Source organism: Colobus angolensis, unplaced genomic scaffold (genome assembly GCF_000951035.1).
Source record: "Colobus angolensis palliatus isolate OR3802 unplaced genomic scaffold, Cang.pa_1.0 Scaffold268, whole genome shotgun sequence".
Taxonomy (NCBI): Eukaryota; Metazoa; Chordata; class Mammalia; order Primates; family Cercopithecidae; genus Colobus; species Colobus angolensis.
Window position 1 is genome coordinate 3876497 of NW_012115910.1, and position 22529 is coordinate 3899025.

Consider the following 22529-nt stretch of genomic DNA (forward strand, 5'->3'; position numbering starts at 1 on the left):
CCTCTCCTCCCAGCATTTAGACAGTTGTCTTTTCAATTCTTGTGCCACTCTCCTCCCTAGACGCAGGTAAACCTCCTGAGAGCAGAGCCCCCCTACCTGCTTCTGCACCAATGGCATGAATGGTGTCACAGGGCTGTGGCCAGGCCACACAGGCCAGGGGAAGATTATCCACATGGAGAGCAGGAGAGTTGGCCTGGGCAAAAGGGGAGCTCTGGTAATAGCACTCGCATTAGTCATTTTGTAAATGGTTTAACACATGTGTGCACCAAATATGTGACCTCTCACTCCATGTTGATTTAAGGCTTTGCAGGTGGCTTAATTTAGACCACAGGCTCTCAACTTTTTTCTTCTTTTGCCTCAAAACTTCTGAGGAATATATATGTATGACCGGACAAGCATTCCTGATCTTTATAACTGGCTAGAGAAGGGTGGAGGCGGGTTAGAGTCCCTCTGCCCCGCAATGTGTTCAGAGCCTCCAGAGGGCATGTAGCAGGTGCTCTGAGGGCCCCCTCCAAGGGGCCTGGCAGCAGAGGGCTAGCAGGGGCACATTTGCTCAGGCCACTTCACACCTGAGTGATAATCCCTGGAGAGGGAAGAGGAGAAGCCAGGCTAAACCAGCATTTGTGTGGCCCCTACTGTGTGCCACCACGTCGCTCAGTCTGGCGTGCCACACTCTGCCTATGGGAGCACACCGAGAGTTGGTGTGACCATACAGCATTGTCATTCTTTGTGTACGTGTCTGTCCCTTCAGAAGCTGTGAGTGCCAGAGAGCCCACATGTTTGGATTGGAAATCTGTGTCCCCAGGCCCTGTCATGGGGCCCTTCACATTCAGGCACCCACTCAGCAATAGGGACCCTGTGGACAGCAGCATTACCTTACTCTGTTAGGGTGTGAATCCAGGCCTCTGTGACCTGAGAGTTTTGTTCTTGTCATACTTTTTATATACAACATAGACAGAAAAAACGTGCTGGTTTTATTGTTCAGTGATGGCGGCAAAAGGTAAGGCAAGAGAGGAGTGAGGGGAAACAGGGAGCTACTGGGACATTTCTTCTCAGTATTTGTCTTGAATTAAGAGTCTGGCCACAAAAGCTGGGGAGAGAACTAGAAGAGCGAGGTCGCAGCAGACCAGCATCACTGCATTCAGCATATCTCCTCGTGTGTTTGCGCTGCTCTAAACTATTCCTTTATTTTTTTTTTTTCATTCTATTCTTTACTTTGGAGTTCTTTAGTGAAATGTATATTCTTTTAAACTTTTGTTCTTTCATTTGTTTTATTGTTTGGAATCTCAAACCAACACCTGATGGGATTTTATTTTGGTTTTGTTGATGATAAGTTGTTAGTCTCCTGTTCAGTTAAAATATTGGTATTGGTGATGTTGAGTGCAATTGTGATGTCACTTCACTCTCAGTGCATGATTTTGTGGAGTGAGCATTCCTAGAGGAGTCTTAATTCACTTTGGGCATCCAGTGACTATTTAGGGGAAGAATGACTTTAAAACAAAATACACTGGGACTGCAACAAAACACAGTCCTTGTTTCCTGGACTGTCATAAATAGTGCTTAGATCATATATCCTGAAGTGTCTTGAAGTTTAAAATCTGTTTTTATTAAAAAACAGTAACAACTCTAATATACATCGAGCTAGAGTTGTGTGTTTTTGTCCTTCAAATTTCATCTCTATGCATAGAGCCTTCTGTGATTTTAGGGAATCTAGAAGCTCAGGAAGAGAAAAATAATGACCTCCCATTACTTACACTTAATGTGTGGCTATCTACGAATAGCTAGGTAGTTGTGCAGAACGGCCGTAGTGCTACCCATCATTAGTATTAGTGCTTGACAGAACTTGGCATGGAGAGCAAGTTGCCGCTCTGTGCATCTCACCAAACTGCTGCAGCAAATTACATTTAGTGCGTAGAAGCCAGGTAACCGCAACCACAGAAACTGGCCTCACATGTAAAAATTAAGGGAGAGCCAAAAGCTGGGGAGTAGGGCCATGAATCTTCTAGGCCAGATTTCAAATATGAAATACACGTGAGATGTTTTCAAACTGATATTTATGTCTGCTTATTTATATTTCCAAAAACTCTAATTGTTGTTAATGTTTGTCTAAAGATCTCACATTAAACAAGTTCCATTAAACCAAAGGTCAGACTAGAAACAATTGTATTCAACATGTCATTAGTTTGAATTTTTAAATGTGCTTGCCCATAGCCATAGAGAGGAGACCAATGTAAAAAGCTAATTAATCAAATACTGATTTTTAAGGGAAAATTTTGCTCTCAATCTTATACAAATGACTCCTTCTGAGTTAAAATGTTTCAGGAGTATTCAGCAGCATTTGAATGAGAGTCTTCCTTTATTTTGAGCACCCTGAATCCGAAATTTTAGAGTGGGGCCAACACACTGATGTCATACTTGTTAGGCAGTATGGACCCTGGAGTGGTTTGGGCTGACCTGTCCTTACCGTGTCTTGTCCAGTAAGCCTGCCCCTGGGGTCTGGCAGCCACTGCAGCCCGGATGGAGTCCCACAGGTGCTGTCAGAGGCGGAGGAGACCGTGTCAGTTGGCAGCTGTTTTGCCTCGGAGGACACAACCGAGGACTCGGGAGTGATGAGTTCCCCCTCAGACATCGTCTCTCTGGACTCGCAGCAGGACAGCATGAAATACAAAGACAAGTGGGCCACAGACCAGGAAGACTGCAGTGACCAGGACCTCGCTGGAACCCCAGACCTGGGTCCCCAGAAGAGCCCCTTGTGGGAGAAGAATGGCTTTGAGAACTCACATCTGAGGTGAGTCATGGGAAGGACGGGTGGGGACGGAAGTCACAGCCACATCTGTGTCTCTAAAGAGTGTCTTTTGTCACGGGATCCAACACGTGCTATCACAGTCTGCTCTGCACCAGGGCCCCGACCTTGATTCACGGCAGCTATTCTCAGGCATGTCTCTGTGCTGTCTGTACATCTGCAGTAACTTACAAAGACTGTGTAAGAGTGACTTGTTTGCTTTGGCACCATACCCTTAAGTATGTTTTTCTACTCAACATCGTGTTTGTAAGATTTATCCATGATGATATCTGTGTTGTTTATTCATTTATTTACCCATTTTCCTGACAATGAGCACTTAGATTGTTCTAGTTTTTCAGGGCTAGAAACGATGAACAAGAAACATATGTCTCTATTTACATGTAGAGACTTTTCTAGAAGAGGAAACTGAGACAGGAAAGAGACTCATCTTCAGCTTTATGGGATACCTGAAATGGCCATGCAGTTGGCAGGCCCCCCAGTGTCTGCAAGGTCCCCTTGTTGCACACCAATGCCAGTATTTGAGATCAGTAGACATCTTGAGTTTTGCCAACGTGTAGGCGTCAGATGGCTTCTCATGTAGCTTTCATTTACAGTTCTCTGATTAGGAAGGATGAGCATCTTGTCATTTGTTCATTAGCAATTTGGGTCTTGTATTAATTGCCTTTTCATAGCCTTTGCCCTTTTAAAAAACATGCTACATTTGGCCTGGCATGGTGGCTCATGCCCATAATCCCAGCATTTTGAGAGGCTGAAACAGCAGGATTGCTTGAGCCCAGGAGTTCAAGACCAGCATGGTCAATATAGTGAGACCTTTTCTCTACAAAAAAAGTTTAAAACTTAGCTGAGCGTGGTAGCACGTGCCTGTAGTCCCAGCTACTCTGGAGACTGAGATGGGAGGATCACTTGAGCCCAGGTGGTGAAGGTGGCAGTGAGTTGAGATTGTACCACTGCACTCCAGCCTAGGCAGTAGAGCAAGACTCTGTCTCAAACAAAATTGAATTAAATTAAAAATTGTTATGTTTACTTTTTTTGGTTATTAAATTCTCCTTTGTCATTTATTTGCACATGGAACATTTCTAAGTCTGTGGCTCCAACCTGTGTTTTCTTTTCTTATACAATGATTGTCTTCACATTTTAGTATTCGTTTTTCCTTTTTCTCTCAGATGTATATAATCTTTGCCTATTTAAGAGATCCTTCCTGTACCCTAAAAGACTAAAGATAGTCTGAATTTCTTGTAAAACTGCATTCTCACATTTGGGCTCTCCTATACCTGGGGTTTATTTTGGGGTGTGATGTGAAGAAGGATCTATTTTTTCCCACTGATTCCTATCCCCACTGTGGTCAGACATCAAGTGTCCATGTGCACATTGTTCTGTTCCAGCGCTCTTTCCGCAGCACTGGTGTATTTGTCCATCTCTGTACCAACACCACACTGTCAGGATTCCTTTCTTTATTCTTATATAGAAAGGCATGTTGATTCTCTTCAGCCTGCCAATGTTTTTCATCTTTTAGATAACTTCAAGAACTTATCAAATAAATACTATGGAAATGTTAACAGAAAGAAGGTAAAATGGGCTGGATGCAGTGGCTCAAGCCTATAATCCCAGCACTTTGGGAGGCTAAGGTGGGTGGATCACCTGAGGTCAGGAGTTCAAGACCCACCTGGCCAACATGGTGAAACCCCATCTCTACTAAAAATACAAAAATTTGCTGGGTGTGGTGGCACTTGCCTGTAGTCCCAGCTACTCAGGAGGCTGAGGCAAGAGAATCACTTGAACTCTAAAGGCAGAGGTTGCGGTGAGCCGAGATCGCGCCATTGCGCTCCTATCTGGGTGACAGAGTGAGACTCCATCCCAGAAAAAGAAAAAACAAAGGAAAGAAGGTAAAATGATTTAAAGAAATAGTTCATAAGCCACTCATCAAAATGATTGAAGGCTTTTATAATATGTTTTTCAGGTTTTGTTCCAACCCTATTCATTCATATGAACACACAAATCTGTATCTGGTTAGTGTAATTGTCTTATCAATAATACTTTATATATCTTTGTACCTAACAGTTTGTCATGACCAGTTCCCCATGTTGTTATACACACTCCCTAATAACGTTAAAGTATAGCTCTTCAATTAAAAGGGTGACTCCAAGACCAAGTTTATATTTCATCAGAAAGGAAATTTGAAGGCAGCAATTGGTTCCTTCCTGCCTACCCCACACAAGATGCATTTTGCTGAGGTTGGCCTGTGTTGTTTACATCTGTGAGAACAGAGGAAAATTATGGCATTTTCCTTTTAGTCATTTAACATAAAGAAAAATCACTTTCTACTGTAATCTCCACGTCTTTTCTGCAGTTTGTGTGGGGATTGCACAGGTTTGCATTCCACATCTGAAACTAATCAGACATGCGTTACCCTGCACCCCGAGGGATGCTGCGCATAGGACTCATTGTTTGCTTTGCTGGTGCTGACCGTTGATATAAAATCTTGCTGATTTCTATCCAAATAATGAGGGTTAATATTGACTATGGCCACAGCCAGGATAATCATTGAGTCTTTGGAACCTGATGCTTTATGCAAACAAGGAACACGGCATGTTTTCCTGCCCTCATCTCTGGGGTGCCACTGAATTTGAGAGTACTGTGGTGGGGAGGGAGGGAGTTTGGCAATCGGATAGACCTACAATGGAATCTCACCACCACTAACTAGCTGTTTGGCCTTTAAGAGTCCACTTAATTTTGCCAAGCATTACTTTTTGATCATACACAGTGCGGATATGCCACCTATCTATCAGAGTTGTCATGAGCCTGTGAAAAGCCCAGCACAGATGATACCATGCACGTTGCATATATAATAAGTAGTACCCATTGTCAGAACTACTACCCTTAGTTTAGGAAATGGGGGCACCATGAATTGCCCTGGACAATCACTTTCCTTCACCGGGTTGTGGTCAGCTCATCAGTCAGATGAGGATGAAGATGCTCTCTAAGCCCCTTAGCCCTGCCTGTGATGCTGGGTTATTTGCCCAAGAGTTGGGATTGACTCTGCCCTTGCATGGAATGACTATAGTCTTTTTGCTTTTTGTTTTTTGTTTTTTGTTTTTGAAGGGTAGGGGGAATTTCATAGAATGAATCTAGTGTTTTTGGGCACCAGTTTGAGGATTTTTGGGTTTTTTTACAGGAATTATCTCAACTGACAAATTAGACATATTCAGAGATTTCAGCATGGTATATCACATTTTTTCCCAAATACATGATTTTCAATAAATTTCAGGATTACTTCAAAGCAGTGCCTCCCATTCAATGCAAGGGTTGCAAATATGGATGCCTTAGATGCAAGGCAGTGGTTAGGCAAGGTTGAGGGAGGCTCAGCAGATGAGATACCACAGGCAGTGTGGAAAACACATGCTTTCTCTAAAGAGAGCAGCCCTGCTCCCTCTGTCCAACTGTCGCCCTGTGGGTTACAGACCCAGTGTGGCCAGTTTTTGAAGAGAAGCCAGAAATCTGGATTTTTATGTAATGTCTCCCAAATTGTCAATGTTGGCAACCAATTCAAGCACTCAGGGTAAAACGGAACACATATGCAAGCTGGATGTAGCCTGTTCCCAGACTTACACCCTTCTTAAGACTGCATCGATTGTTCCACTTCTTTTTGGGACAAACAAGATTACTTTCCTTGCCTATTCGCCAACTGTGGAATATAGTTGCAGCTACTCAGGTATTTCCTGTGCTTGAAAAATATCGATTCGTACATAAAGTTGGGAATGAAGAGAGAATCTGCCTCTTTTGGTGAAAATAGTGTGTTCCAGGGACAGGCTCGGCATTCACATCTGGAGTGAACCCTGTCAAAAGCCGAGGCAGCACAGGGGTGGTAAAGGCAGGGCTGGCGGGGGCTGCCCCGGCAGCAGAACTCAGGTGTGGCCTGATGGAGCAGACCGGTCGGGTGGTCACGATCCCTACAGTGAGGACCCATGCCTCGGGACTGACAGCCCAGACTCAAGGTGAACTCGTGAGAGCGCAGAAACCACCACTGTTCACAGGGGTGTGGCCCTCACCTTGGCTACCTGCACAGCAGAACCCTATCAGAACACTAAACAGCAGCGTCCATGTTCAGACTCTGGCGATCGAGAGAAACGATAGCAAAGAGGAGGTTTTCTGACAGGCAGTGTGAGGAAAAGCCTGGCAGAGTGTCCCTAGTTGGCACCTCAAGCTCCTCTTTCATTGTGCCCCTGAAACACATACCCAACCTTGATCAAGAGGAGGCTGCCCAGAGAGGGCATGACCACCATTCCTGGTGCCCTGTGCCTGGTCCCCAAGCCCAACCTCCTGGCCCTACCCTGGATGATCCCCATACCTGGTTTCCACACCTCATCCTGAGCTGCCCATTTGTACTCCCAGAACCCGTGTTCATCTTACATGGCAAACGGTGAAGATGTAGAACCTGGCTGTGACATGAGCCCTCTCCATCCCCTCTGAATGCCAGGCCTTAGGGGCTCAGGCAAAGCAGAAGTCACCTTCTGGCTGGCTGGCAAGGCCAGGCCTCTAGGCTGGGAGTGGAGTTGGATAGGTTGTGAAGCTGTCCCTCATAGCCCCAGACATCTTCAGCTTGCAGAAAGTCTCTGCTGTAGTCCCAGTCATCAGGAAAATGAGGATTGCTCATGGTTTATCAACTTGGCCAAAGTAGTGTCTTCTGTTGCCACCCCTCTGTTATTTGGGTATTCACCAAACACTGTTTGGGAACAGCCTCAAGACCCTTCATCACCTGGGAAGACCCAAGTGTGTAAGGTCTACATCACTATGTTCTAGTTTTCTTAGCTATTTCTCCTTTCTCTGCACCCTACGAAGGTCAAAATCATCTAGACTCCTTTGGCTAGGGGTGCCTGGGTTCACACATTGACAAGCTGGAGGCAAACACCATTTCCTCAAGAGCTCTGCCACCTGTCCAAGGAGAGAGCCATATTGGGCTGGCCACAGCTAAAAACTGTCCTGGTTCAGTGGCATCTTCACTGTGTGCAGTTGTATTTAGGGGCTTGACTGGCCTTGCTGCTGCTGCAGCCCTTGCTTCATACCTGGCAGCATTGGTGGGCTCCATTTGGTGTCCTTGGAGTCAAGGCATTAAATTGAAGAGTCTAAGGAATACCATGCTTCTAAGAAGAGCAAGTGTGAATGCTTGGTAGTAATTGGAATATGTTGTGCATTGGCTCATGCCTGTACTCCCAGCACTTTGGGAGGCCGAGGCAGGCAGATCACCTAAAGTCAGGAGTTGAAGACCAGCCTGGCCAATGTGGTGAAACCCCATCTCTACTAAAATTACAAAAAATAGCCAAGCATGCTGGCGGATGCCTGTAATCCCAGCTACTAGGGAGGCTGAGGCAGGAGAATCACTTGAACCCAGGAGGCAGAGGTTGCAGTGAGCCGAGATCACACCACTGCACTCCAGCCTGGGTGACAAGAGCAAAACTCCATCTCAAATAATAATAATAATAATAATAATTGGAATATATTATATGTGCTGCTGCAATTTTAAAAGAATATGTTTTTCAAGTCATTTGATTGTATCTGATTATAATTTTTCACTGCAAAATAAATCTCAGTTGAAATTTGACCTTGTAAAGGGAAAATCAGACTCCCAGAGTCTTCCTTTCAACATAGTACAGCCAATGAAGAAACTCCTAAGGAAGAGCTCAGCCCAAGAGCTGAACAGGAATAACAGAAATGTGCATGTAGTGGTTGCATTTCATTCTGGGGACACCTGGGCATGGCCCTCAGGAAAGGACCTGTGTGCCTCACACACAGCTCTGCCATGGACTACATTCCCACAGACTCTTATGACAGGCATCTGTCCCTTATGTATGAGCCCAGCCAATGCTCCTAACACTTAAAGAGTCACTTAATGTGAAGATTGAAGAGTCTGCATTTAGACTGCTTAGGGAAGGAACTGCCCATGGCTGGCAGTGGTTTGCCCAGTGGCTTCACCTCTTGGTTCAGTTTCCTGGTCAGTAAAATTGAGATATGCACCACTTCCCCTTACAATAGTGCCTGATACATTGCTAGCCTTCAACGATTGGTACCTGGTGTTATTGTTGCAGGTATTGTTATGTACAACTGACTGAGGAAGGGGAGAAATTTGATTTGTTAGGTAATCTTTGTAACTTGTATCTAGCTCTGATCATCTTCCTCTTTATTTATAACATGTTTGAAAAAGGTAAATAGACACACATATATGTGTGCATGCATATGTGTGCATGTATTTGTGTATATATATATGTGTGTATGTATATGAGAGAGAGGGAGAAACAGAGAGAGAGAGATGGATGGGGAAGTAGAGGAGACTGTTATCTCCTCCTACCTGCAGGGAAGGAACAGTGGAACTAGCACTGATTATAAACTCTTGAATTCTGAAAGCAACCTTGCTGTAATCAGGCAGTATCTAACTGTGTATAATTATTGTCAAAATCTGAGTTCTAGGGTTCCTTTTGGGAACATCAATTCCACAGGAATGCTATGAGGAGTAAAAGAGAGAGATTGAATAAGTGGGTGTCAGGCCTTTTTTTTTTTTTTTTTAGCGGTAAGGCCAAACTGTAATCATGTGCAGAGCCACCAAAGGTAGAGAGCGTAGTTTCTCCAGTTGAAGGGAGCCTCCCTGGAGTGCCTGATGTCCCATTTCAGCCTGGAAGCCTGTACATTCCTTCTCAGCCCCCACTTTTCGGTGCATGCTGGGGATGATGGCTGCAGAAACACTTTATGAGGAGCTGTGCCATTACCTGCAGGCTTGTGGCTATGAGGAGCCTTATGGGACTGAGGGCCTGTAGTGAGAGGTGCAGAGGGACCCAGATCACACCAACCAACCTCTGAAACCTGGTGGGTGCAGAAACTTTGTGACACAGGAGCATTCAGAAACATTTGGCACCACCTAGAACCTTGAAGCTTCATTGTTGACTGAAAGGTGAGTATGCAGCTCATGACTGTGTGAGAGTGCATAGATTATGTGCAAATAGTATGCCTTCTTTTTTGTTTTTGTTTTTTTTGAGACGGAGTCTCACTCTGTCACCCAGGCTGTAGTGCAGTGGTGTGATCTTGGCTCACTGCATCCTCCCCATCCTGGGTTCAGGCGATTCTCCTGCCCCAGCTTCCCAAGTAGCTGGGATTACAGGTGCATGCCACCATGCTACTTTTTGTACTTTTAGTAGAGACGGGGTTTCTCCTTGTTGGCCAGACTGGTCTCAAACTCCTGACCTCAAGAGATCTGCCCACCTTGGCCTCCCAAAATGCTGGGATTATGGGCATGAGCCACCACACCGAGCTACTATGCCATTTTATACAAAGGAGTTGAGCATCCACAGAATTTGGTATCTATGGGGGATCCTAGAACCAATGCCCCTTTCCTCAGATACAGAGAGAGGGTTGCATAACAACTTTGTGGCTACAGGATCATTTAGAAACATTTTCTACACTCCAGACCCCTTCTAGAACCCTGAAACTTTGTGACTGCATTTACAAAGGAGTGTTTAAAACACGTGTGAGACCTTGGAGAGCTGCACCGTCCAGTATGGGTGTGGCTGCTGAGTGCTTGCCAAGTGTCTGATCCAAATTGACATGTGCTGTAAGTGTAAAATATACATCAAATCTGGTACAGAAATAAAATAATTTTATATTATTTGCAGAAATCACTAGAGTATTAAAATTAATTCTACCTATTTCTTTATACATTTTAAATATTATTATAAAAAGATTTTAAATTATACATGTGGCTTATGTTGTATTGGGCACCATTGTTCCAGGACTCTGAAGCTTTGCTAATACAGGAACATTTACAAATGGAGCGGGGAGGTTAAGCACATATGACTATCATCAACTGCATATTTTCCCAGGCTTCTTGCCTTTAGTTTATCAAGTAATCATTTTCAAATCACAGGGGTTGGTTTGGTTGTCATTAGCAAATTGGATTGCTACCTAAAAGCAACGTCTTTCTCCTCTTAGACTTGTTTTTATTTCATTAATTCTGCCATTGTACTAAATTGCTTAAGGAAACTCTTCTAGCCTCATCAAAAAGGAAAAGTGGCTTCATGTGCAATGAACCCATCTTGTACATTTCAGATTGGTCAGATTCAGCCCATTCTCACTCATAGCAAATGAAAACAACAAATCAGAAAGCGATTTTGGCTCCTGGCACTAACTGAATGTGACTGCCCCTAGTTCTTGTTTTTGCTGGAGGCTGAGGTGTGAATGCAGAGGCTCAGCAAGCCCTGCACACACCCGGCTGGGTGGATCGGTCAGCCTGCCACCCTCCGACCACTCCAAGAGGCTGGGCCCAAGGACGCAGGTCCACTTCCTGGGCAGACTCTGGTTTGAAATTTGCCGGTGCTGAGCTGTATCCCCCACATCGCATGCCACAATAGCCTAAACATTCATGTTCCCTGCAGAGTCCCCACCTCCATGTAAGAAAATAACTCTGCAATACTTACTCAACACATGCAGCCTGGTATCAAAATGTCTGCCCTGTGTTTGTTTGCATTTTATTTTCTTGGTCTTAAGCCAGAACAAACTGTCAATAAGGAACATGTCTAAAGATTGGGGTATGTGTTGGGGGGAAAGGAAGCCCGGGAAAAAAGCATCTGGGCAGGTTTACTTTAAGCTAACAGAGGCTGTTTCTTGCTGACTGCTAACTCTTTAGGGACACATACCTAGGGCTCCCCTGCTAAGCCCACACAGAGCTGGCCTCCAAGCCCAGTGACTAAGGGCATAAATCTGGTGATTTTGCAAAGAGAGAGGAATGTTCATAATCCATTAGTAACCCTTTGGAGTGAAGTAGATGGGAGCTAGTAAGGAAGGAAAATACTGCTGTCTCTCCCTCCTGCTTTTTTACACTGGAAAATAAAATCACTACATTGCCATTGGCTCTGGCTTTTGCTAGATAATCCATTCATACATGCTCAGAACGCAGCCGCCCTGTATTGCATCAAGAGAAGAGCAGGCTGCTCCTCCTTCTTCTCTCAGAGATGCCAAGAGCTTGGCAGCCTCAGGAGAAACACCAAACAAGGTCCTTGGCTGCCTGGTGGCCAGACCTTCCCTCACTCCACGGTTCACACAGGCTGAAAACTCCTAGCTCATGTCCACTCTTTCTTTGCAGGGCAAGCAGGGCCCCAAGGAGCCAGCCCCACACTGAAGTGTCGGGGAGCAAAGCTGGAGCAGAGGTGGGATGCAAGGTACCAGCAGAGCCTGGAACCAAGCAGCAGCATCCAGGGCAACCTCTAGAGTGTCAAGTGAGGCCAGTAGTGGGAGGGAGCTGGACAGGAAAGAACACAGGGATGAAGGACTAGGGCTGAGCACAGGGTCCCCAGACTCCAGAAAGGCAGCTGTAACTGGTGGATAGGGGAGAAACCAGCTGAGAAGCAGCTCCAAGTGCCTGGAACTGGGCTCCTGCTGTTTCTAAAGGGCGGGGAGCCCAGAGCCTGGGAGGAGGAAGGTATTGAAGGGCCCAGACTGTTCAGACCTTGTGCATCCTCTCTGTTACAGTTTCAGGCTGACAGCCACACACTAGGATTGCTAGGCACTCAGTAACAGCATAAAAGTACTTAACTGTGTGCAGTGTAAGAAGAATGCAAACTCTTTTGCAGGAAAGAATTCTTGTTCACTAAAGGACAAAATTATCCTTTTAAATTTTGCTGGCTGAAAATTTGCTCTATCACTCAAGCTGCTTTGAATTCAACCAAGCACAGTTCTAAAGAAAAAAGGCAAAATATTCATCCTAATTCAACCTTTTCCTTAAGTCACGCTGGTTGGTTTCTTGTCTAGATTTCTGTCTCCCCCTTGTCCAAAGGTATTTGCTATTTTTATATTATCACAATGTTTCTATATATGTGTGTGCTGATTTCTTCACATAACATGCTAACATAAGCATGGATCTGTGTTTCTACATAGACTTGATGATCATCATATTTACTGATTTTAATGCCCTTTGAAATGTATATGTAATAATTTAGGTAACTGCCTACTGCTGGACATTCTAGAATTCTAACATGAACATTGTTGTATTTGTATTTTTTCTTCTATTGGGTTTCCTTAAGGCAGATTATTAAAAGAGAGATTAATGGGCCAAAGTTCTTACAAAGATAAAGTGATTTTTGTTTGTGTGTTTTTTGATATATATTTCCACATTGCTTTCCAGTTAAAACCTGTAGCAACAAGTGTGGGTCTCTCAGATTTCATCACATCTTCATCAGTTTGGGGTGGGTTTTTGTTTTGTTTTGTTTTGTTTTGCTATTTTGCAAAATGGTAGAATCAGTGGAGTTTTTATCTTACATTTTTTAAAAAATTCTTATTGATAGCATTATGTGATATCATTATGTTCCATGTCTCATAGTGAGTGACGTGGTCAAGCATACTTTAAAATGAAGGCAAATACTTTGAAGTAAAAGTATGTCTGTAATTTTGTTTGGCTGGGCTTTAAGCATCCTAAACTAAGAGCAAGCATTTAAAAAGTTTTCCATCTTTCCAAGCATTTAAATCTGTTTTCCATTTCAGATTGTTCTTTTATATAGCAATTTCCATTTTTCTCTGCCATATATTTTATTAAAAATTTAAATATATTTAAACCATCACATTTCATGAGAGAGAAAAGCACAGCTTTAGTAAAGTGCATTCAAATAATTAAAGTCTGTGGCAAAAGTAATAGGGAAGACAGTCATGCACCTCTTGTGGTCCTTATTAATGGGTCCACATGCACACACATCTCCAACCAGCCCCCTTTGTGTACCTTGTCAGAGGACATTAGCTGAGACTAATCTGGAAGCCACTTCCTGGCTCCCAAATGGACATAGTCACCAAATAAGAAAGACTCATTTATCAGAATAAAAACTTTGCTACGTGAGGGTTGTGCAAAGCTTATTTCATGCATCATTATCTGGGCCTGATTAGCAATGATGGAAATTGGTCCTCAATTTTTAACAATCAGCGGGAAACAAACCTTCAGCTTTCACTGAAGATAGACAATTGCCATAGACATGTCTCTGTATTTTCTGCACAATAGGAAAATAGAGGCAAGAGCCCTTGCAAGGACAGTTTTTAAATTGTTTTGGCAGCAGTTGTCTCACAGATGCCATTGTCCCTGTGACGCAAATAAAGCCAGATCCGGCTTTCTGAGCAGACGGGTTGACATCTTCCTGGCTGCCCTGTGCCACAGGGGCCACATTATTATGTGTTGTGGCCCCAGATGCAGCTGGTCATTCCTGGGCTTTGGGGCAGGAGGCCTGGTTCTGGATGCCAGTGTGACCTGGGCAGCTCTGTAGTCTCTCTGTACATAGTTTCGTCTCTGTACAACAGTGACAGCAATACTACCTACCTGAAAAACTGTTTGTGAGGGTTATAATAAGATAATTTGTGCAAAAGAGCTGTGTTCGGGGGCTGGCACAAAGGCATGCAGGCAGGCCTCACGCTGCTAGGAGCTTCCTCCTGTTGAGTCTGAGAGGGGACCTTGGGAAGGGGCTTGCAGGGTCAAGGGTGGAGCGGTTATTCCTGTTACTGTTGCTGTGAGGCTTTTTGGCCATCCTCATTGTCTTTATGTCCCAGTTCAAGATCCCAGGGAGTACAGCTCTTCAAGTGGCATTATCAAGCCCCCAAGCCCTGCCCCTGCAAGTGGCATTATCAGGCTCCCTGTCACCTACCCAGGGTAGAAATTAAGCCAAAGTAAACATAGAGTCTGTAAAAGTCATTTATAGTCCGGGGAGTGAAATTTCTCATTTTCTGAGTATGGCAGGTTGGGTCACTACTAGGGTGGACACAAATGGAGGCTGAGCTTATGAAGTTGGTGGGACTTCTGGAAACCCTCCTCCATGCAGCCCCCCCCACAGGCCTCCTAACAGCAGGGAGATCCTGCGCCAGAGGTATGTAGCCTTTATCACTGGGACCTCGAACGATGCTGCACTTAAATGCCCAAGTGCCGAGGAACAGCCAGGCTGTGCAGTGTCGAGGTGAGGTGGACCAGCCCCCAGCCACGTGCACATGTTTGGCCTCCAGATGGCTTCACTCCTTCTTGCCAGGTGCCAGGTGCAGGGAACTTGCTGTAGTGCAAGGCAGAGAGATGCCAGCAAATCCTGGATCACATGAACCCGTCTTTTGTGCAGTGGAATTAAAACTTTGACTTCAGTCTGCAGAGTGAATGAAAGCTGTGTGTGGTTTGGTTACTTTTAACACTTTGGGGCTACACACACACCATATATCACATGCACACCACATACAAGACATATACTCCACACATGCACACATGGCACCTGCATCCCACACACACCTGTGCACACGCACGGGGGACACACGCACCCATGAACAATCTGCGTCTCCGTAGTTCTGAGGACAGCAGCAGTACAGTGAGTATGTGACTGCTTGAATTTGAGTATGAGCTGTTCTATCCTCAGATATTCCTGGAAAGGAGTACATTAAATCGATAGTAAGAGAAATGAGTGCTCCTTTCTCTTTGGTCTTCCCCAGAACTGAAAAAGCTGCCACAGCCTCAAATGATGAAGAAGACCTATTAATTACTGGACAGTTCCATAAAACCCTTGCAGAACTTGATGAAGACCTGGAAGGTAAGAACCACCTGATCTACTACTTTGATATTATGCTGCATGAAGGTAGGTGCCAACAGTAACTTCCTCTGAGCATACTTTGATGTATCTATGTGAGGAAACAGCCTTCGAAAGGAATTCCAGGCCAGTTTGGTGAAAGCCTGGATGTGAGGCACACACAGTTTTCCAGTAGACTGCTTTTTATCTGGGCCGCCAAGCAGTACCTGGAAACATTCAGACAGCTGCTTACAGTGTGCTCTGAATAATACTAATTCTGCACATTAAAAAGTATGCTGCACATGTTAAAGAATAAAAAGGGTGGTGTAAAAGATAAACAGATTTCCTCATTAAGACTTCTCTTGATTTGCTAATATATGGCATCTCTCTCAATGAGAAATATTCAGCCTTTTGACCACAATGAAGCCATCTCATGGCACTGCTATTATATTGATATATTTTGGGGAAATAATACTTTAAGGCCAAAGCAGATGGCAAATAATTGCAGTAAACAGCTAGGGAATCTTTCAAACAAACCAGCTATGTTATTTTCTCCAGTGAATATGTTGAAAATAAACTAAAAATTAGATATTTATCATGCCTTAAAAAGAGAGAGAAGATAACAGACTGCAAAACTGACAAGTTGTTTTTGTCTGACTCACTTTTCAGTTTCCTGTCCTGAGAATGTATAGTTGACAGAGCTAAAAATCTGAATCAGCCATGGTGTGTCCCGCAGGTTCTGACCCCATGACCATTGCATCATTTGGTGCTTTGAAGAGCCATGGTAATTCTGAGATACTCAAGACTTAGTCATCTGCTTCCTTAAGAAGTTAAAGCTAGAGCCCGTGGTCCTCTGGATTCTGTTGTGCTTCTAGTGGACATGAGAAACATGGAGGTCAAAACCCAAAACTCACTTTCATGTTTCTATGTTGAGACAGTTTTTCCAGAGGCTTGGATCTAGAAATCAACTTTTTTTTTTTTTTGGGACGGAGTCTCGCTCTGTTGCCCAGGAGTGAAGGATGTTGGCAACACGTTGTAACTGAATACCTTGCCTTGAAACATCATGGATCTGCAAACAGCTATGTTGAGTAATGAAAGTTGAGATTCTGGCCCCAGGCACATTATGTAGATTACAAACCCAAATAACATTTTAAAACATATGTAAATAATGTATTCAAAAGTAACCTCAGGGAAATCAAAGTCATGGCTGCAATTACACTAAGTAATTGACGTGGGAAACATCTGTGATTCGTGTTTGTCCCTCTTTGCAGAAATGGAAGACAGCTATGAAACCGACACCAGCTCCCTTACCAGCTCCATCCATGGTACATCCAACCACTGCCCACAGGATGCCATGGTCCCTCATGGCGACACAGATGCAATCCCAGTAACATTCATAGGGGAAGTTTCAGATGATCCTGTGGATTCAGGGTTGTTTTCCAATAGAAACAACAATGCTGGGTCTTTCGATTCGGAAGGTGTTACCAGCAGGAGAGCCTCCCTGGCGCCACTTCAGGCTGAGCACAGCCAGCCCCCTGGAAAGGCAAGGGAGGAAGTACCTGCCCTGCACCCCATTTCCCATGACATGGGAAAAGGAATCCGTGTGGCCTTATCCAACATCTGTAAAGATGGAAATCTAATGGAAACGGTGCCCAGGGTGACTTCTTTTGCTTCGAATCTTCACACAGACAACCTAAATGCAAAAGCGAAAGACAAAGTGCATGGCTGTGCTGACGGGGAGAGGACTCAGGCCACAGAGAGAGTGAATTCCCAACCAGTGAATGAAAAGGAGGGCAATGATAAAAACGCTGCCCTGGCACCAGCATCATGGCACCAACGAGGCCAAAACCCAGGGAAAAGCTACAGACTGAAGCACGGCCTCACAACATATAAAATCATTCCTCCAAAGTCAGAGATGCGCTGTTACAACAGAGACGTGTCCCTCTCCACCGGCGCCATTAAGATTGACGAGCTGGGGAACTTGGTGAATCCCCACACCACCGGCATCAGGATCATTTCCCTGTCTTCGTCTGTGCCTGAAGCAGAATCTCAGCCCATTGGGAAAGTCAAAGAGTTCTGGAGGTGCAACTCTGTGGAAAAGCACCTGGGTCGGCCCTCGGAGAACTCTGCCAGGGGACCCTCCTCCCCGCCTGTGCGCACCCAGACACAGCATCCAGAGAGCAGACTCCAAGCAGACCCCAAGCCAATATTGCCCCAGCAGCAGTCTGCCCACCATGAGGACCGGAACCCCCTCAAGGAGGGGAGAAGCCAGCCCCCCACCGTGGGCATGGGTCACGTGAAGGTGCCAGCAACTCACAACACAGAAGTCACATTTCTCAAGCCTCAGAGAAGAACATCCAGCCAGTATGTGGCCTCTGCCATTGCCAAGCGCATAGGACCCCCGAAAGTCCATGCTGACGTGGTAAGGCCGCGTGGTCATGCCGAGAAGGGTTATGCAGGCAGGGTGCCAGTGCTGGCTGCACCACCTGTAACTGTGAAAGATGACAGGACCTCCAGCCCACACTCAGAGACACAAGGTTGGAAGGACGGTGCCCAGCGGCCCTGTGTCACTCCTCCTGACAACCATGGGGAAGACTCAGCAGTGGGAGCCCCTCCTAGCAGGGAGGTCAGCAGCCCATACAGGAAGTTGTATACTCAGGATGGACCTGCTGCTATCCACAGAAGCTCCTGTTTTTCACTGGTTCAGTCTTCCCAGAGGGATGGTGTTTCTGTGGGACAGAGCTGTGGTTTCAGTGGAAAGCAAAGCACAAGTAACCAGGAGGCCAACTCAGCATCTGAACCCAGACACGCACCTGATGGTACAGACCCACCCCCTCCACACATGTCCAATGCCCAGGCCTGCAGCAGGGAGCTGGCCAATGGCTCTGTGCATGTCCCAGGCCGCGGTGAGCCTTCCCATCCTCCAGAAGGGTCTGGCACAGAAAGCCACATTCTCCTAGAAAGAGAGGAAAAGCCCAGTATGTTCTCTACAGATGGAAAGGAAACAGACAGTATTTGGCCACCCAGTATTTTTGGGCCGAAGAAAAAATTCAAACCTGTTGTCCAGAGACCAGTCCCAAAAGACACATCCCTGCACTCTGCCCTGATGGAAGCCATCCACTCTGCAGGAGGGAAGGACAGGCTACGCAAGGTGAGGATGGCAGCCTCCAGGGCAGGCTGCAGAGAGGTCTTGGGCAGGCCTTCCACACCTGCCCACTTCAGTGCACTGGTCTCAGTCTCAGAATAAAGCGGAGGAGAGAGAGAGACGGGATGAGGATAACACTGAGGCTTACCACACAGGTTTCATTTTAACTAGAATTCCCTGCCTCCAGATATTTGTACTGAACTACTAAAGGGACAAAATGGATGGGTGTGAGACTAGTCCACACTGACTTCAGGCCCCTGGCTGCCCCGTGGGAAAGGTAACAGCCGGTGATGTCCATCTACAGGGCCAGAGGAGTGGAGAGGCCAGGGGCAGGACCATCTGTATGCTCATCCTTGAATAATGAAACAGGGGAGAAAGTTCCAGCAGGGCCACTTCTTTCCCATATGCATTTGTAGCAACAGCAAACTGTCATTCTTCGGTAACACAGGAGTAATTTTAGGACACGACTTGCCCACTGTCTAGGCACTTAACATACCACAAGTATTATCTCATTTGCATGCTACACCAATGTTGATAATAAGGAGATATTTCTTCCATTTTGCAGATGAGGAAACTGAGGCACAGTGAGGCCAAGGGGCCTAGTCCAAAGTCAGGCACTAGCTAATGGGGGCCATGGATTCTCTTCTGGGTCTGCAAGATGTAAACACACACATCAGCTCTGGAACGCTAGGATGGGTAACAGGAATGATCTGCCATTCAGAGGCAGTTTGAAACTACCCCAGATGCGCTGAAACTACCCCAGATAGGCAGCCTTTGATTCTTATGTGTGCCTTCTCATAGACAGGGGTGTAAAACTGACCCTATAGGTCTCAGCTGACATAAGTGGATTTTCTTTCTTTTTTTTTTTCCTGAGACAGAGTCTCACTCTATGGCCCAGGCTGGAGTGCACTGGCACGATCATGGCTCACTGCAACCTCTGCCTCCTGGGTTCAAACAATTCTCCTGCCTCAGCCTCCTGAGTAGATGGGATTACAGGCATGAGCCACCGTACCGTGCCTGTCCCATGAGTGGGTTTTCTCATGAGCTGCCTTACAGTTCGCATTTCTCCACGTTCTCAGTGAAATATGTGACGCTGTTAATGTTCTAGACGGCAGAACACACCGGGGAGGGCAGGCCAGCGAAACTGTCCTACGCGGAGGCAGAGGGCGAGCGATCTGCACTGCTGGCAGCTATCCGCGGGCACAGCGGCACCTGCAGCCTGAGGAAGGTAAGAGGTGAAGGGCCTTCCATGGTGCCAGGAGGTCAAACCCACTCACCCCTTCTCCCCAGGCACCTGGGTGGTGGCTGCAGAAGCTTCTGTTCTTCCAGGTGGATAGTGAACCATCCGTCTTTAGAGTGGCCAACCCAGCCTGCCTGAGACACTGGAGTGGAAACCCTGCTCCAAGAGCCTGGGGCAGCCATGGCAAGGAGCAGTGAGAGCTTCCAGATACTCTCTCAGCCTGTGCTGAAGCACAATTCCTTCCTATGCCTAGAACAGAGTCACTTGGACACCTGGCATGGCTTCCAGGCTTCACTAACTGGACAACCAGAACTGAAGCCACTGCACACCCTGAAAAAAGTTGTTGCATGAATATAGCACTGGTTTTTGCACAACCTCGGGAGCCAATATGGACTTGAGTTTAGGGCCGAATGGTCTCGTCTTAGTTTCCAGGCACAGAAATTGAGGAACAGTGCTACTTGTACATCACTCATTAGGTTCTGAGTGCATGTCTTGCCCCCATTAATGGGTTGGATATATGTGTCCAGCTTCTATGTCTATTCTTATATGCCAAGAAGAGTCATGAGGTCAGAGAGTTCTCAGTAAGGCAGGACTGCCAACTTCTGGTCTCTCGGATCAGTTGCTTGGCTGCCGACAGAGCATGGGGGCAGATGTCTCAGCCATGAAGTGGACAAACTTCCTGGGATTATTGCAAAAGAACTGTCTCAGGTCCAAGGGTAAGATAATCAGCCGTGTGCTGCTCTCTCAGAACCTTTGGGGACAGTGTCACTGCCTTAGTCTGTTTGGGCTGCTATACCAGAATCCGACAGACTGGGTGGCTTATAAATGACAGAATTTTATTGCTCACAGTTCTGGAGGCTCAAAGTCTAAGATCAAAGCACCAGCAGATTCAGTATCTTGTGAGGGCCCACGTTCTGGTTCATAGACAGTGCCTTCTCTCTGCGTCCTCATATAGTAGCAGGGTTGAGAGATCTCCCTGGAGCCTTTTTTGTATAAGAGCACTAATCCTATTCATGAGGGCTCCACCTCATGACCTAGCCACCCCCAATCCTCCTCTCCTAATGCCACTACCTTGGGCGTTGGGATTTCACACCTGAATTTTGGGAGACATTCACTCTATAATAGTCATTTAATCATCTCATTGCCAGGTGGCATCCTCTGCCTCTGAGGAGCTCCGGAGCTTCCGAGACGCTGCACACTCTGCACAGGGCTCAGAAAGTCCTCTGCTAGAAGATCTTGGCCTTCCGCCCCCTCCAGCTGTGCCCCCACCACCTCCTCCACCCTCCCAGGCTCTCTCTGCACCAAGGACGGCCTCCAGGTCCAGCACAGGCACCCCCAGCAACACCGTAGATGCAAGGCAAGCCTTGATGGATGCCATCCGCTCCGGCACAGGGGCTGCGAGACTGAGAAAGGTGATGGCGACTGTGCGTGTACATTTCTGTGGGGCCAGAGGGATGGAGGTGCGGCTCAGATCCAGGGACACACTTGCCTGTGGGCAGGAGCCGTGGGGCGGTCACATGGGAGTGGGGTGGGAGAGAGCCGGCATTGCTGTGTCGCTCACATGTACTGACCAGAGTGGCAGGTGAAGGCTCCCATCCACGGATGAGGAAGTCAGCCTCCTGCATGGTAGGTGCCGGCTCCAGTCCTCAGTTCCTTGGTGACAGTGACAAGTGGAATCTAAACCCCACTGTAACCCCAGCGCAGTCCCACCCTAACCCACAGTTTCTACTGGTCCCTAGAGAGGATGGAAGGTCATCCATTTGGGGCCCCACAGAGCACACATCACAAATTCATGGCCCTCAGCGTGCATGGAAGCCTCCAGCCTTATTCATTCATTCACTCACTCACTCACTCACTCACTCGTACATGCTTGCATTCCAGCCTAATGTTGGACAGTTATGGAATCTGAAGTCCCTTGGGCAGAGCATGCACTTTCTGGATCTCCCCGGCTTTCTCCCCAGCTTCTCTCAGTTTGGTCTTGTGCTGGTCTGCACATTACCGCCCACCTGGCCCCTGCAATAGAATTCCCAGATTAAAGGGCTGCCTGGGCCAGATGGCTTCTGAGACCTGTTTCAATTCTGACGTGATTCAGTAAATGGATTGACCCTCTGTCCCTGCCCATTCCTAGTGAGTGTGGGGAGTTACGCTAATAATTGGGAGGCTGGAGAAAGATTTTACTTTCTGAGTGATTATTTCCAGATCCTAAGCTTACGTTTTCACTTGTATCCAAGGTGTTAGTGCTAAAGATTATCCTCACTTTCTATATAAAGTAGGCCAGGCTCAGAGGAGTGAGTCGCTTGGCTTGATCACACAGGGCCTGGACTTAGATGTGGATCAGTTTGGGCACAAGAAGTGCTCATCCCCAGGTCACAAGCTATGTGCTCTGTAAAGAACAGGTAACCCAGGAGACTCTGGGTAAGCCACTCTCACGTAGGACTGCTGGCACCATGGAGAAGAGAGACTGCTGTCCAGATCTCCCACTCAGAAGCCTCAGGGCACTGAGAACAAAGGAGGCCCCACACCCCGCAGGCAGCCCTGCTGTGAAAGGTACTGCCTCGAGGGATGGGTCTCTGCGGACACCCAGAGGTCACAACTTTGTTTCCCTGTGCAAGAACAGCCTGAGCACCCACTGATTCAGTGGCTCTCTGAGCTCCCCAGGGGCCGTTTGTGATGGCTCTCGGGTCAGCTCCCCAGAACTTGTCCCGGTGTGAGGGTGAGGCATTCATAACTGTGTGATGTGGCCCTGAGACCTCAGCCAGCAAAGATGCTAGCCACTCATCACTGAATGAACAG

At 46.5% G+C, this 22529-nt stretch overlaps 1 protein-coding gene across 3 annotated transcripts in view; it reads left to right on the forward strand.

Moving 5' to 3' along the window:
* The window catches only part of COBL (cordon-bleu WH2 repeat protein), a 208826-nt gene that overhangs the window by 178087 nt on the left and 8210 nt on the right, over window positions 1-22529 (forward strand). For 2 of the 3 annotated variants that reach the window (XM_011947523.1, XM_011947524.1), the window contains 5 exons: window positions 2479-2788; window positions 15278-15375; window positions 16623-18502; window positions 19605-19724; window positions 21026-21148. In XM_011947523.1, coding sequence (XP_011802913.1) covers window positions 2479-2788; window positions 15278-15375; window positions 16623-18502; window positions 19605-19724; window positions 21026-21148 — 2531 coding nt within the window. Of the gene's footprint in view, window positions 1-2478; window positions 2789-15277; window positions 15376-16622; window positions 18503-19604; window positions 19725-20884; window positions 21149-22529 lie in introns of all 3 variants that reach the window. The other variant, XM_011947522.1, reaches the window with a different exon arrangement.